The sequence below is a fragment of the Perognathus longimembris genome, chromosome 6 (assembly GCF_023159225.1).
Source record: "Perognathus longimembris pacificus isolate PPM17 chromosome 6, ASM2315922v1, whole genome shotgun sequence".
NCBI lineage: Eukaryota > Metazoa > Chordata > Mammalia > Rodentia > Heteromyidae > Perognathus > Perognathus longimembris.
Window position 1 is genome coordinate 75,720,167 of NC_063166.1, and position 18,302 is coordinate 75,738,468.

General features: G+C 44.0%; 2 protein-coding genes and 1 long non-coding RNA gene across 5 annotated transcripts in view; 1 reads left to right on the forward strand and 2 right to left on the reverse strand.

Annotated features, from left to right (window-relative positions):
* The window catches only part of Jph2 (junctophilin 2), a 59,420-nt gene extending 58,336 nt beyond the window's left edge, over positions 1-1,084 (reverse strand). Inside the window, exon 1 of the mRNA XM_048349459.1 lies at positions 1-1,084. Within this exon, the coding sequence (XP_048205416.1) occupies positions 1-379 (379 nt within the window). The 5' untranslated portion in view covers positions 380-1,084.
* LOC125353805 lies at positions 926-16,831 on the forward strand. The gene is made up of 3 exons (XR_007211353.1): positions 926-936; positions 1,906-1,914; positions 16,377-16,831. It is a non-coding gene; the product is annotated as an uncharacterized LOC125353805 (long non-coding RNA).
* Positions 8,726-18,302, reverse strand: part of Oser1 (oxidative stress responsive serine rich 1) — a 21,763-nt gene continuing 12,186 nt past the window's right edge. For all 3 annotated transcript variants that reach the window (XM_048349466.1, XM_048349467.1, XM_048349468.1), the window contains exons 2-4: positions 14,406-14,523; positions 11,460-11,573; positions 8,726-9,996 (exon numbers count right to left, since the gene is read on the reverse strand). In XM_048349466.1, the coding sequence (XP_048205423.1) occupies positions 9,309-9,996; positions 11,460-11,573; positions 14,406-14,523 (920 nt within the window). In that variant the 3' untranslated portion in view covers positions 8,726-9,308. The remainder of the gene's footprint in view (positions 9,997-11,459; positions 11,574-14,405; positions 14,524-18,302) is intronic.

Sequence of the window (18,302 nt, forward strand, 5' to 3'; positions counted from 1 at the left end):
CTCCATCTGCATAGGTCTCCGTGCCGTAGCCGTCCTGCAGGCCATTGTTCCAAGTGCCCTCATACTTGGCACCGCTGCTGGAGCTCTGCCGGGTCCCGTAGCGCCCCTTGAAGCCGTGGGTCCATTCGCCCTTGTAGAGCCAGCGCCCCTTGGTCTCTATGCCCAGCCCGTGCCTCTTGCCCTGGCTCCAGTATCCCTCGAAGGTGTTCCCGCTGGGCCAGGTGTAGACGCCCGCCACTTCGAAGCCGAAGTTCCAGGAGCCCGAGTACTCGCCCTGGCCCTTGGGGCCGGTGCACAGGCCGTGCCCGTGGGCCTTGCCCCCCTCCCAGCCCCCGCAGTACGCCCCGCCATCGTCAAAGTCAAAGCGACCCCCACTCATCTCATCCTCGCCCCCGACAGCCGCCCCGTCCTCCAGCTTGGGGTGCAGGGCGTGGCGGGGGTCCCCGACGCGCTCCAGGCCCCCCGACTCACCACCACCGCGCCCCAGGAGGGGAGGAGAAGCCAGAGGTCAGTGCAGGCAGAGAGAGCCCGGCAGCCAGGCGCGCACGGGGGGCGCTGGTGGGTGCCATGCCTAGGGGGGGCCCCCCTCAGTCAGCCCGGGGAAGGCTGCAACTCGGGAGGGGAGCTAGCCAGGAAGACTCCAAGTCCCCACCAAGCGTCCCGAGCCTGGCTTCCATGGGGCCCAAGTGGGGGGAAACCAGCGGGAACCCGTTAAGAAGCACAGTGCAGTGGGCAGGGGACGGGGGGGACGGGGGGACGGGGGGGGTCCTCGGGGCGCTTCGAGGGGGGTCCCGTCCCTGGGCAGCAGCCCCCTGCCAAGGCCGGATTCCTGCGCGGGCCCCTGGGTTCCCCCCGGGTGGGTGTGGGTGTGCGGCTGCGAGCTCCCGCCGCCCCGCCCCTTCCCAGCCCGGCCTTCCTCCCGGGACAGAAAGGTCAGTGTTGCCCTAACAAGGCCATTGGATCTCACAGGCGGCTCCCAAAATAACCCCCTGGCCGGCCCAGCCTCCTCCCGAGCGGGAGGGAGGGGGTCTCAAGCCCCGCGGCCTGCCGTGGCTGCACACCCAGGCAGCTGGAGGGCGGGCAGGCGGGGGGGTGGGGGGGGTGGGGGGTGGTTCTGGTGACAGAGTCTAGAAGGTTCTGCAAAGCAGGGTCCCAGGGCTTATGCATAACTCCAGGTCCCCTCCAGCCCAGGGCAAAAAAGCACGAGTCCACTCCTGCCTCCACCCACGGCCCGGCCAGCTTCTTCCTCCTGGGAGAGGGGAGCTGCCCTCCCCACTCGAAAACAGAGGTGGGTGGGAAGGGAGTGAGGTGCCCTCGGAAATACGATTTCCCTCTCCAAGCTCTCTTTTGCCCTAGTGTCCTGAGAGCCCACGAGGGCAGACTTCTGAAGGCGCTGAGGGCAGGGTCAAGAGCCAAGGGCCTGAGCGTGTTCCAGAACGCAGGTTCCCACCAAGCTCCAGGAGGGAGAACAAATAAATCCCACGAGAAGAAAGATGCTGTGGTCAGAGCGGCTGGGCGCAAACCCCAAGCCAGCCCAGGAGAAACAGGAGAAGAGGATAGTTATGGGAAAGGTAAAACCCACTGGGACTATGAAACTGTGTGTGTGTGTGTGTGCATGTGTGCACACATGCGTGGGTACATGCACATACACCCATGCGCATGCACAGGCACTACAACATTAAATTATCATCTAACTTCAAACGCATCTGACGTATTTGCAAATTCCATGATGACTCTTAGATTGACTGCAGGAGTTTCATTCTTGTTCCAGAAATGGGTAGAAAATGTTCCTTTGCTGACAACCGGTTCCTATGACTTATTTTCATCATATGCACAACCTCTGACCTTAAAAAGGGCCCTGCCATTGTTTAAATTCCAGCACAGGGTGAAACATTGGCCTGGAAGCAAATAGCAGTGGACAAAGATGGTCCTGTGGGCAGGTGGCTCACCCCTGGCTAGGCAGACCCACTAGCAGCCTGCTCAGGCCACGTGACCGCTAAGAACAGACCCACACCGCTTCCAGGGAATTCCGCCTTGCCATTCTCCCAGAGGCCTTGCAGGATCCTGTCTTTCCAGGTCTGCTGTCCAGGAAAGAAGGAAGATGGGTTGCAAGGGAAGGGAGTGTGAGCCGCCCCACCCCATATCCACCCCATATCCTCCATAGTTCAGTGGTGAATCTCTGTGCTCCTGATCAGGCTTAGATGTGTCACTGTCATCTGCTCCATCGCATAAATGTTCACCCACAGAAGCCCCTGTGATGAGCGAGCACACAGAAGAGTCACCTAGAAAAGGGGAAGACATAAACCAACCCCAGAGTCCTGCCCACACCTGCAGAAATAAATCTTACTGGGAGAAGACTTAGGCTGGACAAATCTGACTTTTATCCCTTGTTAAAAATCACCACAAGCGGGGCTGGGGATATAGCCTAGTGGCAAGAGTGCCTGCCTCGGTATACCCGAGGCCCTAGGTTCGATTCCCCAGCACCACATATACAGAAAATGGCCAGAAGCGGCGCTGTGGCTCAAGTGGCAGAGTGCTAGCCTTGAGCGGGAAGAAGCCAGGGACAGTGCTTAGGCCCTGAGTCCAAGGCCCAGGACTGGCCAAAAAAAAAAAAAAAAAGCAAAAAAAAAAAAAAAATCACCACAAGGGCTGGGAAGGTGGCTTTGTAGTAGAGCGTTTGCCTAGCCTGCATGAAGCTTGTGTTCGATTCCTCCACACCACATAAACAGAAAAAGCTGGAAGTGGCGCTGTAGCTCAAGTGGTAGAGTGCTGCTAGTCTTGACCAAGAGAAGCTCAGGGACAGTGCCCAGGCCCTGAGTTCAAGCCCCAGGACTGGCAAAAAATTAAATAAAAACAAATCACTACAAGTCAGGCACCAGTGACTCATACCTATAATCGTAGCTACTTGGGAGGTTGAGATCTGAGGACCAAGGTTCAAAGTCAGCTGGGGCAAGAAAATCCATGAGACTCTTATCTATAATTAAATGTCAAAAAAATGGAAGTGGCACTGTGGCTCAAGTGGTAGAGCACTAGCCCTGAGCAAAAATTACTCAGGGACAGTGTCCAGACCCTGAGTTCAAGCCCCAGGATCAACACCAAAAATAAAATAAAATGAAAATAAAAAACTACAAGTTTTCAAATGACCAGGTCGTTTCTTAGTAATGTTCTAAGTTCATGACTATAAAATTGTTAGTTTGGGAATTCGACATGTTCAGATCCCAGGTCTGCTCCTCACCAGCTGAGCAACCTTGAACCCACTGTTTATTTTATATCACAAAGTCTCTGTCCCTACATCAGAGGATTATCTAATCAAAGGCGATGGTTATCTACCTTATTTGGATGAGAAGTACACACGTTTGTACTTTTTTATAAAAAAGGATCAAATGCATGAAACTGTTACCACTATTAGTCTCATATACAATTGTTTCTCAACATCTGAAATACTATTTATTGAAATGAATTCTAGGAAATGGAAACATAAGTTTTTATTCTTATTGTTGGTGAAGGTGTTTGTTTTTGCCTTGGGTTTGTTTTTGTTTTTTTTTACAGGGAGGGCAAAAGGGGAGACACAGAAAGGGAGGAAGGATGAACAAATGCAATCACAGTATTCAGTATATACAATGTGGAAAATGGCCTATTAAATCTGTGGGCAAGGAGAGGAGGGGAAAACTAGGGAAAGCAGAGGAGTGACATTATTCAAGAAAAGAAATCACTTATTACCTGACTTATGAAGTGGTAGCCCCTCTGTACAACACCTTAATAATAACAATACATCTTTAAAAATTGCTTCTTAAACTATCTTCCAAAGTGGACTAAACATGAAATACAATTGCATTGAAGCACTTCTCTTCCCAACACAGGTTCACCCAACATTGCCTTATGGTTGTTCATTTTATTAACTGATAAATCATGTCACTGGTGAAAGGACACTTTGATTTTGCCGAAATAGGCAAAATTCATATTACCAAATTTGGCACTGTCCCTACCTGCCCAGTGCTGAGCTTCCTGGCCAAGAAAGACATCAACATTAAGTCTTTCCCTATTTAGTTCTGTGCTTTCAAGGAAAGGGCGGCCTCTGGTGGCCACACACATTACAACAGACTTTTCCTAAGCCGTTTTTCATTTCCTGGCCTTGTTCTGGTGAGAGGCATTCTCTTGGTCCATTACCTCCTCCACTTGTCAAGCTGGGAGTCCAGGGAAGAGTTAAGGGGAAATTCCGGGACAGAGAGGAGATTGCACCCAGAGGTGTGCTTGAGGTGTGAGCCTCCCCAAAAGCTTAGCCAAGGAAGCCTTCCTTTCCCAGAGACTTGTCCAGACAGGCGTTGGACTGGGTCACCTGCACAGGGGAGCACCCCCACCTCCTCACACCCCCAACCACCTGTCCTTTGAAGTGAGGACTATCTTTCCAAAAAGCACAGGAATTCCTTCGGTTAGACCTTGCTTTCCCTGTGTGTTTCCACTGCACACAGTAGACCTCTCTTTTTCATCTTATGCAAGTGAAGCAGCGAGACGCCTTTCTTGAAATGCTTTCCTGTTAAACTTCTAGAACCCCTCTCTTTTGGCTCCACTCCTCATTCTCTGAGCTTTGCGCCTTGGGAACATCTCCAGAGCAGGAGTTCTACACTTGCCATACCTCCACTCCTCTTCACTTTCCTAATTTTTCAAAAAGGTTCTTACTTTGTGTCTAGGTTGGCCTGGACTGCCAACCCCCTGCGTATGCTTCCCCTCTAGCTAGTATGACAGGCTCCACAACATGCCTAGCTCTTTGTTGTTGTTTTGGTTGAGATGAGCATCTCTTAAACTTTGATCCTCGCACAATCTGCCTCCTAGACTAGCTAAGATGACAAATTCAAGCCACCAGCCTTTTGTCTTGTTTTTTGAGATTATGGGGGGGGGGGGAGGGTGTCTGACAATGTTGTCCTAGCTGGCCCAAAAGCTTCTTCTTTAGCTCAGCTCCTCTGGTTTCTTTATCCACTGCCTAGGGTTCTCTGGTCTCATGGTTTTAAAAAAACATCCGTGTATGGATGGCTCCTAAATTTGTTTCCCCAGTCTGTGCTTCAAACTTCAGTCATTATCCAGCCACATATTCATCATCTTCACATCCCCATAAGCATTTCAGATTGACAGGGACAAACCCAAACTCTCGATTCCCCTCCCAAATCTTCATCAACGGCTCCCAAGTTCTCAAAAGCATTGAGGTCATCCTTGATCTTAGTTTCCTCACACCCTATACGCAATCTACCAGCAAATCCCTTCACCTCTACCTTCAAAATCATTCCCAGAGGGCTGGGAATATGGCCTAGTGGCAAAAGTGCTTGCCTCCTATACATGAAGCCCTGGGTTCGATTCCCCAGCACTACATATATAGAAAACGGCCAGAAGTGGCGCTGTGGCTCAAGTGGCAGAGGGCTAGCCTTGAGCAAAAAAAAAAAAATCATTTCCAGAACTCATTCCATGTCCTGGACCACTAAGTATCCAAAGCCACTGCCTGGCTCACTGCAAGCCCAACACAGTCCTCTTGCCTCAGCTCAGCAGCTAGTGCCCTTTTAAAAGGTTAAGCCTCAGAATGGGGTGTGGTAGTGCTCACCTGTAATACCAGTTTGGGGGAGACTGAGGCAGGATTGCGAATCCAAGATTGGTCTGGGTTATATTCTAAAAAGAAGTCTCATGATGCCTCTCTCGTCTGGCCATCCTCCAAGTGGCCCCCACGCCACTGAAGGTCAAAGCCTTTGCCACAGCCCACAAGGCCCTCCACCAGGGTCCCAGCTCAGGCCTTGGTCACCTGGCTCAGGCGCAGGTGTTCTGGTTCCTTCTGTCCAGGTCTCCACAGCGCTCATGTCTTATTTCCTTCATGTTTCTCCCCAAACATCACTTTATCACAGAGCCTTCTCCAATTGTCCAACATAATGCAGTTCTTCCAGGCTCCTAATCCTTTCCCTCTCCATCATTTAGAGGGCTCATCATCTTCTCCACCAAGAACAGGGTGTTGTTCTGCCCACTGCCCTGGTCCCAGCACCTAGTGCCATCACCTGCTGTGTCGCACTCAACAAATATCTGAATGGGTGTTTGGAGATCCGTGAACTTGAGAAGTCATTCTTCAGAGCACGAGAGTACTTTTCAACAAGCCCGTGGATGACCGAACCCACCTCCCAGGATACATCAGGGAAGTAAATCTGTTGTCACATTCAAAAACACAAAGTCAAATGTTCTCGCGAGGGACACCCATATTGAAGTGAGCCCAAGTGAGTTTACAATTCATTCCCCACTCGTTTTTGCTTTTTGACATCTTGTTGTCCTCAAACCATCTTCCCACTTCAGTCTCCCAAGCACTGAGATTACAAATGCGCACCACCACACTGAGCAAGACAAGACATTTTGAGAGAGACTTTGACTGTTATTCCTAACTTACAACTGATTCCACAAAGTCGAAATGCCTGAGCTTCATTTAAGTTGGATTTGAGCAGTTACAAGATCATGGGAAACTTGTCCCTTTATAAAAAAGAACTTAAAGGGCTTAGGAGACAATGTTGTTTTATCAGAAGTAGATATATTTATATATTTAATATATTAAAGACAGGCAAACAACCGTGGTGGTGTGGGCAGGGTGGGACCTTGACAAGGCAACACTGCCGTGGCCTTTTTGCATTGTTCTCCACCGTGGCCTGGAGGCCCTGCTCCTCTCAGGAACCTGAGAGCAAACAGTTCTCCTGGCACTAAGCCCGTGTCTGCTCTTCCTCACAAGTAAGTGTTCACTGCATGTAATTTGTGATGTCCTGAATGAATGCAGGAGCAGAAATGCGGTTCTGTCTTCTAAGAAGTCAAACAGCAAAGAGATTTACAAAATTATAAAATGATGCCGTGGTGTGTGTGTGTGTGTGTGTGTGTGCGTGTGAAATTGAAGTACATTGCAGGCATGTATGAAATGTCACAGTAACCCCTTCCTTAGCTAATGTATATTAACACACACACACACACACACACACACACCCTTATAATAACTTCTCTTCCAGAAAGGCTAGTTTGAAACGGGTCCATTATTTTAAATTATTTTTAACCTTTAATTTCTAATACGTAAATATTGAGCTAGAATCCACATAAGCCCAATTTCCTTGAGGTCCCGAGTTTCTAAAATAAAAAGCTCAAGTACTGACACATATGTACAACAAAGTTCACTGTTACCATTATTTTAAAAAAGAACTAGTTTAGGGACTGGAGATGTGGCTTAGTGGTAGAGTACCTGGTCTAGCATGCATGAAGCCCTGGGTTTGATTCCTCAGCACCCGTAATCTTAGCACTTGGGAGGCTGAGGGAGGAAAATAATTTCAACACAAGCCTAGACAACAGTGAGACTTTGGATCAAATCAAAGAAAAACAAAAATGGCAACTCAAGACTGTGGTAGCAATTTGTTTTCTTGCTCTAACCACACTTCCAGATGTTAATAAATCCTTACTAAGCTAGAAATTAGCAGTGATCTATAACTTCAGATTCAGGACTCTTCTAATAAACACACTTCTTACCTCTCCCAAGTATAAATCACTCATTCATGAGGCCCAGACCCTACTGTCATCAATCAACTGTACAGTCTATTCAATGTTTTATTGAATAACTTATTTTATCAACTAGAGGACATTGTTAACATGGCCATACTCAGTAAATTTAGCATACAATAGTCTGAAAATGTCAACTATATAACACTAAAAAATCATTTTGTAATCACTTGAAAAAGATAAGGGACTGATTCTCCAGATGAAATTTTTGTGGGTTTTTGTTGTTTTCTTGGCCAGTCCTGGGGCTTGGACTCAGGGCCTGAGCACTGTCCCTGGTTTTTTGTTTGTTTGTTTGTTTTTTGCTCAAGGCTAGCACTCAGCCACTTGAGCCACAGTGCCACTTCTGGCCATTTTCTGTATATGTGGGGCTGGGGAATTGAACCCAGGGCTTCATGTATAGGAGGCAAGCACTCTTGCCACTAGGCCATATCCCCAGCTGTGGGTTTTTTTTTTTTTTTTTTGGCCAGTCCTGGGCCTTGGACTCAGGGCCTGAGCACTGTCCCTGGCTTCTTCCCGCTCAAGGCTAGCACTCTGCCACTTGAGCCACAGCGCCACTTCTGGCCGTTTTTTCTGTATATGTGGTGCCGGGGAATCGAACCTAGGGCCTCGTGTATCCGAGACAGGCACTCTTGCCACTGGGCTATATCCCCAGCCCCCCCCCTTTTTTTTTTAAACTCAATTTTGGAGAGAATTTTGGGATGGCAGGCCAGAAATGTATTAGAATATACCATGTACAAAATTCTCTTGTAGGGCTGGGACTATGGCTTAGTGTTAAGAGTGCTCGGCTTGCATGCATAAAGCCCTGGGTTTGATTCCTCAGCACCACATAAACAGAAAAAGCCAGATGTGGCACTGTGGCTCAAGTGGTAGAGTGCTAGCCTTGAGCAAAAAGCCAGGGACAGGGCTCAGGCCCTGAGTTCAAGCCCCAGGACTGGCAAAAAAAAAAAAAAAAAAAATCTCTTGTGGTGTTTGTTGGTGGAGAGGGCAATTCCAAGACGAACATCTAGAACACATGTAACTGAAGTATGAGCCACACCCTACAGCTGACTGCAGCATATGTACACACTAGATGCCAAAGATACACAGTAGTCTCTGATATTACACCCTCCCTCCACATGAAGCAGCTTGCTCCCGGCAGCTTCATAGTCAAGAAACTTCACATCATTTATCTCAAGAGGAACAGCACCAAGCAGAGATTTATTGAGTGATGGTTAATGACTCAAACAACACCAGGCAGGCCAGCTAGTTTATTCAAACTGAACCTAAACCTTAGATCTCTGGCTCAACAATAACGTATATCAAACCTTTCATTACAAAATCAATCCTGTGCTAGCTAACTCAGAGTTGGTTTAAATCAGTCTTATAACCTCTTAATATTCTGGGCTGGCAACTACATGACAATGTTCAGTTCTGTGAGAAAACCACATTTAATTTCCTTGGCTAGCAAATTTTAAACATCAGAGAAATGAAATTTTACAAAGGATTTCACCAACTGACTGCCAGTTCTCAAGTAATGTTTTCTTCATCTCTCGGGAACATTTTTAGATGAGAAGAATTTTCTTTGATCTGCTTGCCTTGATGGGTATGAAAGAACTCAAGAGATTAAAGAATGAAGATTAACTGAGATGCCAAGAAAAGTTTTTATTGCAAGCACAGTGAGTAGAAAGATGTCTTCTCACACAAAGTGGCCACAAGGTCTGCCATTAACTAAATCTCTGACACGCTTCATTGGTTAAAGCATATGTACTAACTTCTTGTTATCAGGTGTACATCATTTCTGCCATGTGGGACATTTTCTTGGGGATATACAAGTAGTATTCCATGTAGCCCGACAGGTCCTCAATGGTTACATCATCCACATAGACTCGAGCTTGCTCAGAACAGGAGCGGGGAGAGCCAGAGAGAGTTCTGGTGTGCAGTGACTGAGAGTAGTCCTCAAGCATACATCTTCGTTCTGGGGCCAAAGGAGGAACATTCTGCAGCCCTGAAAAGGAATACACTTCCATATCATGCCATCTCTTACACTGGCACTCCTTGCCTAAACATGTACACGGCTTGCCCTGGTTTAGCCTGGAAACGGATTGAAAGTCAGAGAGATCGCTGGCCTTGAGACTTGCTTGGGAGACTTGGGTAGTACCAGAAGACTCTTCCGTTTTACTCTCTGATGGGAGCCTTGGAACTGGAGTTCTCAAAGGCTCAAGGACTGCCCCTGTGTGATTAGCATCGAGAGAAGTAGAGCTTTCTCCTGCCGGGAACTCTTTAGGGGTTGGAATTCCCAGCCCACTGCCGCCATCAGGGGAGTCCGTCTGACTTCTGTGCTTGAGCTGGCTGCTGGAAGAAGATGCTATTGCACTGCAATGTATGAACTTGGGAGGATGAAGGACCGGAGATTTAGAACGCCGACGACGCTGGGTTCTCACTGCTCCTCGTGACGTCTTTCTTGTAGACCTAAGAGAGAACATACAAGAAGAGGCTGGGATATAGAAGCCATCCTGAGACCCTTTATGATACTTGGAAATTTACCTCTTCTCAGGTTTAGTAGTATTACATCATGAATTCCCCCCACAGAGATATTCTGTCTCTGTTTTCAATCTGCCAAAGTTTTTGTGTCTCAAAAAGTTCAACATCCGGGGCTGGGGATATAGCCTAGTGGCAAGAGTGCCTGCCTCGGATACACGAGGCCCTAGGTTTGATTCCCCAGCACCACATATACAGAAAACGGCCAGAAGCGGCGCTGTGGCTCAAGTGGCAGAGTGCTAGTCTTGAGCGGGAAGAAGCCAGGGACAGTGCTCAGGCCCTGAGTCCAAGGCCCAGGACTGGCCAAAAAAAAGTTCAACATCCCCTTAGTAACAAGCTATAGAAACAAATGAGATAACTGATAGTCTGGGCTAAATATGGGGTGTGCAACACCTGCCTGGTATCCACCTAAGGCCCAGGAACCTTTCACCAGTGCATGTGAGGGAAGCAACACACACAGTCAACCCGGCGCTGAAGCCTAAACAAAATACTCTAGGAGTGCATCTAACTCCATACTATGGGAAGGAAGGCTAACCCTACAAAAGAGCCATGCCAAAATCATGACTCACTTCAAAACACCAACCAAACACAACAACCAAAGACAAAACAAACACACAGGAAACAAAAGAAAAAGAACTGCACTCCCCAATTTCCAAACCAGTAGAGGGAAAAGTGACACACACCCCAAAGGCCTTTCAAGTAATCTTTTAAAAGATGGGGAGAAGTGAGAAAAGGGGAAAAAGCAGAATAACATAAAAGTAAAATGGCAGCACCAAGTTCAAGTAAGTAAAAATAATGTAAATGCACTAAATTCAGCAAAATGAATGAGAATAAAACAGAACCATGCCATGTTATCTAGATACGTAAGCCTTTAAAGCACAGAGCAGTTATATAGAGAAAATACACAAGCACTAAAAGAAAACCAACTCTATATGCTAATTCCAAAAAAGCCTTTAAGCAAAAGCCATTATAAAACTACATAATGAAAGTTTCAATACACCAGGAAGAAAATATCCTAAACGTAAAAAATGAACCTAGGCATATGAATATAACAAAACAATTCCATAATTAAGTAACACAAAATTTAAAACTTAAAGGGCAAACAGTAAGTTTCATAAAAAAGATTTCAACCTATCTCTCAATTACTAATAGGTCACAAGCTGACAAAAATAGTCACAGAACTCATTCAAGAACAATTAGAGACATATTCTTCTGAAAAACACACACAACATTTTAAAAAACAGATGCTGGGAGCAGGCCAAATTCACAACAGAGAATCACTGGGTCCTGGATTCTGTACTGAAGTATACTCTTTTTCCAGACACTCAAGAAAGAAAAATGCAACAATATTTTCAGGTGTTAGAATAAGTATCTTCTCAGTAAGCAACTCTTACCCATGCCAACTGTCTTTCGATGGACATGTGCTTTTAGGCTTGGTATCATCTGCCGTGGTTCTGGCTGGTGCTCTGACACTTGTACCTTCTCCAACCGACAGCGACACGATGGACCTGAAGACAAGAACAAGGCTTACTGCTGTGGAAACTGTTAAATGAAGCTCAATGCTCTCTCACCAGCCCAAACAGCACTTTTGCAATACTTTTCTTTCAAGTTGGAATTTCTCAAGAATCAGTCAACTTTGAGTATAATTTTTCCCTCTACAAATTTAGAATCCCAAAAAGTCCATGGTTGAAAAATCATAAGCCAAAAAGTATAAGCAGTAGCAGGATATAAATAGACTTTTAGGCTGTTTATCTAGGGCAGATCGGCCTTCTGTGCAGATGGGAATGCTACTGACACCGACCACTTCTTTTACACAGGCAAATCAGAGCCATGGAAACCAAGTTTAGGAACAAAACCTTAAAGAGACTCAATCCAACCTGAAAAACATACACATTTAACTACTACTCAATTTTTAGATAAGGCATCTAATTTTTGCAATTAATAATTCTACAGAGAGTTAAATCCTTAGTCTAAAAGTATACAGGGAATATAAGTTCCCAGTAAAGAACAGGAAAAAATTAAAAGAGAAAAAAAGAATCATTTACCATCTTATAACCTAGAAACTATTCCTGTTAACATTTTGGTATAAATCCTTCCAGAACACACAAACACACACAAATTAATAAAAATCTTTTTAAAAGAGACTATCTACTATACTAAAAGCATATACCCAAATATAACTTAAAAACTGGACATAACCTAATTATCTAGTAAGAGAAATATGCTGTATTATACAGATCATGACTCATCTACACAATGGAATATTAGTAATTTATGAAAAATTACAGGTACAGAATTTTTTAAGACAAGACAATGTATTTTTATTAGGAGAAATAGCATGGAGAAACATCTTTATATGCACTATAATCTCTATTGAAATTTTAAAGGTATGTTATTATGTATACATAACCTACATAATAAAATGATTGTAGTAAACTTATTTTTTATTCTTATCCTTTTCAAATTTTTTTCTATAATAAACAAGTTTTATTTCATAGCTTGACAAAAAGGATGTTGACTTAATATAGATACATTTGTCCTGCTAAAACAAATACCATTGCAATCAAAACCTGTTCAACAGGATCTTGCTGAATTCCTGGCAAAGCTTGGGTTAGTCATGAGTCAGTTGCTCAGAGGTCCCATCAGCACAGTCAATAGGCAATAATATCACAGAAATGTAGGCTACACTATGTGAGTCTTATTTGCTTAGTCACACCAGTGACTCACTTCTTGTACTCAACTTGTTTTCTCAAACGCTAGACAGTGCTTCTTTCCTTTCTACAATTTTACTCAAAGCAGATCACATACTATAAATATTTGATTTTCAATCCTACATTGTACAGATACTTTGCAAGAATGTTGTAACTGTCCAAATAATTTTTAGTGGGACTAAAATGGCTTAACTTTATATTCCTATATTTTAAAACATCAGCAGAGTCTGTGTATCAAGAATTATACACACACACACACACATATGCTTATGTACCTAGAGATTTGTATACATTTGTATGCATATTCCTAATTTTAAGAAGCTATTTTGGGCTGGGAATGTGGCTTAGTGGGAGAGTGTTTGCAAGAAGCCCTGGGTAATCTTGATTCCTCAGTACAACATAAATAGAAAAAGCTGGAAGTGGTGCTGTGGCTCAAATGGTACAGTGCTAGCCTTAAGCAAAAGAATGTCAAGGACTGTTGCCCAGGCCCTGAGTTCACGCCCCAGGACTGGCAAAAAAAAAAAAAAAAAAGAAGCAGCAGCAGCTATTTCTACACCAGAAATCACAAAAGAATGCACTGTATCTACAATCTGGGATACAGATTTCTGTTTCTCAAAACAGCTTATCATATTATTGATATAAAATGGCGAGAAAATCATATTGGAAAAATCAATGGGAGAGTACCAGGGAAGCAAAAGTGAGAATCTTAATATCTATGTGCCAATCTGTCAGCAAAAGCTTTTCATTTGGTAAGCCAAAAAAAAGCTATAACAAAAAACTTGCATCTATTTAATTTTTACCTTACGCTGAGTACTGCATGCATTTCTTCATAATAATTTCAAGGTACTATATAAAGAAATGGTTTTATAGCACAGGTTTTGGAGTTGGACTGTCTGGATTCAAATCCTGACTCTGATGCTTCTTGCCAACATAACCAGTACAAAGTTATCTGTGTGAGTCTCATGCTGAAAGTATTATACCCAGTACTGAGGACATGAGAAATAATAAACATTAAGTGTTTGATTTCCATTCACAAAAATAGAAATTCTTATATTCACTAAAGGTTTGACATTTCTTCTGGCTAGGGGGAAAAGGCCATACTTGCACAGAACATTTTGGAAAGGGTGAAATACTAATATTCAGACAGCAGCTGGTCTGCAGGTGCTCTAATTAGTTTGGCCAAAGGGTCCAAAGATTATTGATCTCAGTGACAAAACCCTACTGAATAAAGGTTTCCATAGTGATAGACTCAGCAATCAGACACCATGAAATCAACAATGTCTTCATGGATGTCTACTGGGTCAAGTCACTTTTGGTGAAAAATACCGTGATTCCCTAGAGAAATATGAGGAAATCCCTGATGAAATACTGCTTGATAATCTTTGATTAAAAGGGGGTGGGGGAAATCCTCTCAAAGTTAAAGAAAATCAACACTCAATCTTAGAATACAAATGAGCTACTTTAAGCAGCAACATTTTTCAAATATGTCAAATCTGGTCAAAATGACACAATATCAGTATTACATCTTCTATGAAGAGTGAGGAATATTAGAAGAAGGGCCATTTAAGGGAAAAGGACAATTGAAGTGTAGGAAATGCATAATTTTGAATAAGCTACAGATTCCATTACCCTGATGCATCCACTCTTAATTTCTTGAAAGCTGTTTGTAGACTCTCCTCCTCTCCATCCTTGGCTTCAGATTTCATTGTGAACGTTTTCTGCACTACTATGGATGTTCCCGTTAATTCTAAACAAGAAAAGAATATAAGCAAAATGAAATCAGGTAGGACCAAGGTACACCTTTTATTAAATAACTTGTTATTGGTGAGGGTTATACTTCAGTAATAGACTACCTCCCTAGCAAAGGTGAGAAAGCCTGGGTTCAATCCCCAACAGTGAAAACGAAAAATTCTGTACTCCTAATATTAGTGTTGGGTGAGAGAAGATTTCTAAAAGAAAATTTCAGTGTAGATGACTAGGAGACTGTAGGTTTTTATTTCTTAACAAAATACACCTAATACATGTATTATGATAAAATGTCAACTGTTCAGACACTTGCTGCCAGAATCTTATTACATAATTCTGGAATGAGTATAATCTAAAAAACTCTACATTTCTGTTCCTTTTTTTTTCATATGTATGTATGTGCAAATGCCAGTACTAGGGCTTGAATTGAGGCCAGCACTCCACCACTCAAGCCACTGCTCTACTTACAGCTTTTTGATGGTTAACTGGAGATAAGAGCCTCACAGACTTTCCTGTCCAAGTTGGCTTTGAACCACAATCCTCAGATTCAGCCTCCTCAGTAGTTAGGATTTGAGGAATGAGCCACTAGTGTCCAGAGTATTTGTATCTTAACAGGAGAGAAAGTCTCCCCAGTTGTGGATGTCTAGAAATCTATGAACTGACATTTATCATCAGGTGAAAAAAAGCAAAAAGCTTGAACTGTAACACACTAATTCTTTCAATCACTGCTATCTGTCTAGTCTAACTATTCTAATTAACTGTAACAGATAGCATTTCTGGAAAACAATCCTGATCCACATCATCAGTAAATACAAAAATGTTCAGGAGAATAAGATTATCTTTTTTGTTATTATTGCAAGACCAGGACTCAAACTTGGTGCCCGATTTGATCATTGGCTGGCTCTCTATGAGCCACAACCTCCAATCTCGAGAACAAGATATCATTGTTAAAACTAGAAACTTAGCTTGATGCTAATTAATCCCATACACTACCTAAAGATACCTTCAGCTTTGTAAAATTAGTTTTGAATAACATAGTTATTATACTAGAAAACACAACTTGCAATTCAAAGTATGATAAAAATTCCAGGTGCCAGTGGCTCATGCCAATAATCCTAGCTACTCAGGAGGCTAAGATCTGAGGATCGAGGTTCAAAGCCAGCCCAGGCAGGAAAGTCTGTGAGACTCTTATCTCCAATACTACTTACAAAAAGCTGTAGGTGACACTGTGGCTCAAGTGCTAGCCTTGAACACTAAGAGGCTCAGGGACAGCGCTCAGGTTCTGAGTTCAAGCCCCAGAACTGGCCAAAAAACAAGCAAAAACAAACCCATAAACAAAAATGATTTTTAAAAAGTTTTTTCTTGGGGCTGGGGATATAGCCTAGTGGCAAGAGAGCTTGCCTCGTATACATGAGGCCCTGGGTTCGATTCCCCAGCACCACATATACAGAAAACGGCCAGAAGTGGCACTGTGGCTCAAGTGGCAGAGTGCTAGCCTTGAGCAAAAGGAAGCCAGGGACAGTGCTCAGGCCCTGAGTCCAAGGCCCAGGACTGGCCCAAAAAAAAAAAAAAAAGTTTTTTCTTTGTCAAAAGAAAGTAAAAACCACAAATTACTATTAATGTGTTAATATACTCTTAATCAATTACTCTGATTAATCAAAATTCCAGTCTCTTAAGCAAAAAACTGCCAGAACAACTAGAAGCAACAGAGAAATCTTTTTTTTTTTTTTTAATTACTGAAACAAGTCTGCAAACTACCTTTCGACCACGGTTAAAAAAGAAAATGGTACCAAGTTTTGAACAAAAAATAAGCAACCAGAACCCAGAAAGAAAAAAGGTGAAATAAAAAGATAGCAGAGGCCAGGTATGAAGGATCCTAAGGACACAGAAGGCTGAGACCTCAAGAGCTCAGTTCAAAGCCAACCTGGACAGGAAAAATCTGTGAGAAAATTTGAGCCAAGGATTCACTTTACCTGTTTCTAACCTGGTACCCTAAACCCCATCCCCCCACCCCCCTAGGCACTCTCAGAGGGAGCAGTGCCTCTCTATGGATCCTCTGGTATTGTCTGACTCCACATCTGCTCATTTCTCAGGGGTGGATTTGATGAGACCTCTAATATTCCAAAGGTCTAGATGTCACAATATGTTTAACAGAATGTAGCATAAATGGCAAAATAAAGCAGCAAGGAATCATGACTTGTCTATACATATAATTGTGTGCAGAAGTTAAGGAATTTAGGGTAATCTCTGCAAAAAAAAAACGATAAAGTCTCAAAATAACTTTGCTAATGTCTAGGATTAGGATTAGGTGATTTGGACCAGCACTCTCCCCCACCCCCCGCACGCGCGCACACACGAAAAGGAATTGAAACAGACTCATGTCTAACCCTAGCTACTCAGGAGGCTCAGATCTCAGAATTATGGTTCAAAGCCAGTCTAGGTAGAAAAGTCTATGGGACTCTTATCTCCAATTAACCAGCCAAAAGCCAAAAGTGGAGATGGCACTCAGGCAGTAGTGGAACAGCCCTGAGTTAAAGCTAAGTGAGAGTGCTAGGCTGAGTTCAAGCCCCATTACTGGCACACACCCACAAAAACTCTCACAGGGCTCCATCTCAAACAAAAAAGACAGCTGGGCTCAGTGGTACACCTGACATTCCAGCTATCCAGGAAGTGAGGAAGTGTAATAGAAAAATTGCAGTCCAGGTTAAAAAAAGGGGGGGGGGGCTGGGAATATGGCCTAGTGGCAAGAGCGCCTGCCTTATATACATGAAGCCCTGGGTTCGATTCCCCAGCACCACATATAGAGCAAACGGCCAGAAGTGGCGCTATGGCTCAAGTGGCAGAGTGCTAGCCTTGAGCAAAAAGAAACCAGGGACAGTGCTCAGGCCCTGAGTCCAAGGCCCAGGACTGGCAAAAAAAAAAAAAAAAGGAATCCAGGCACCAGTGGCTCATCCTGTAATCCTAGCTATTTGGGAACTGAGATCTGAGGATTATGGTTCAAAGCCATCTCAGGCAAGAAAGTCCATGAGACTTTTACACATCAGAACTGTGACTCAATTGATAGTATACTAGCCTTGGGCAAAAAAACCCAAGGACAATGTCCAGTCCCTGAGTTCAAGCCCCAGGACGGACAGACAGACAGGCAAGCAGGCAGGCACGTGTGCACCTGTGAACGCACACACACACATCCTTGAATCCCAGTATTGCCAAAACAAACAATATTGCCAAAATAATAACAAAAACATAACTTCATAAGACAAAAAAACTAACTATAATGCCAGGTGTAGTGACCCGCATAGCCTATAATCCCAGAAACACAGGAGGAAGAGATGGGAGTATTGCAATTGTAGGCTAGCCCTGACAAAAGTTAGACTAGTTCAAGAAACAATCTGTGTGTGGTGGTACAAGCCTGCAAATCTAGCTAAGCAGGAGGCAAAAGTAGGAGGATCTCAATCTGGAAAATCACTGGGAAAAATGCAGAAGACCATGTGGAAAACGAAATCAGAAAGGACTAGGGGAGTCACTCAAGTGATAAAACCAGATGAAAGCTCAAAACCAGACTGCTTCCCCTCCCCCAGGAAAAAAAAACATATAAATACTCTCCACGCATATTTGGCTGGTTTGGTTAACCAGGATATAAACATGAGGAAACAGTCCATAGATTTCCATGCTTCAGCGGGCTCTAATTCTTCATTTCTAATAGGACATGCAAAATATGTAACATACAACAGCGTCTTCTGAAATACCTAGGTAGAGGGCTGGCAGAGATCATATATACTA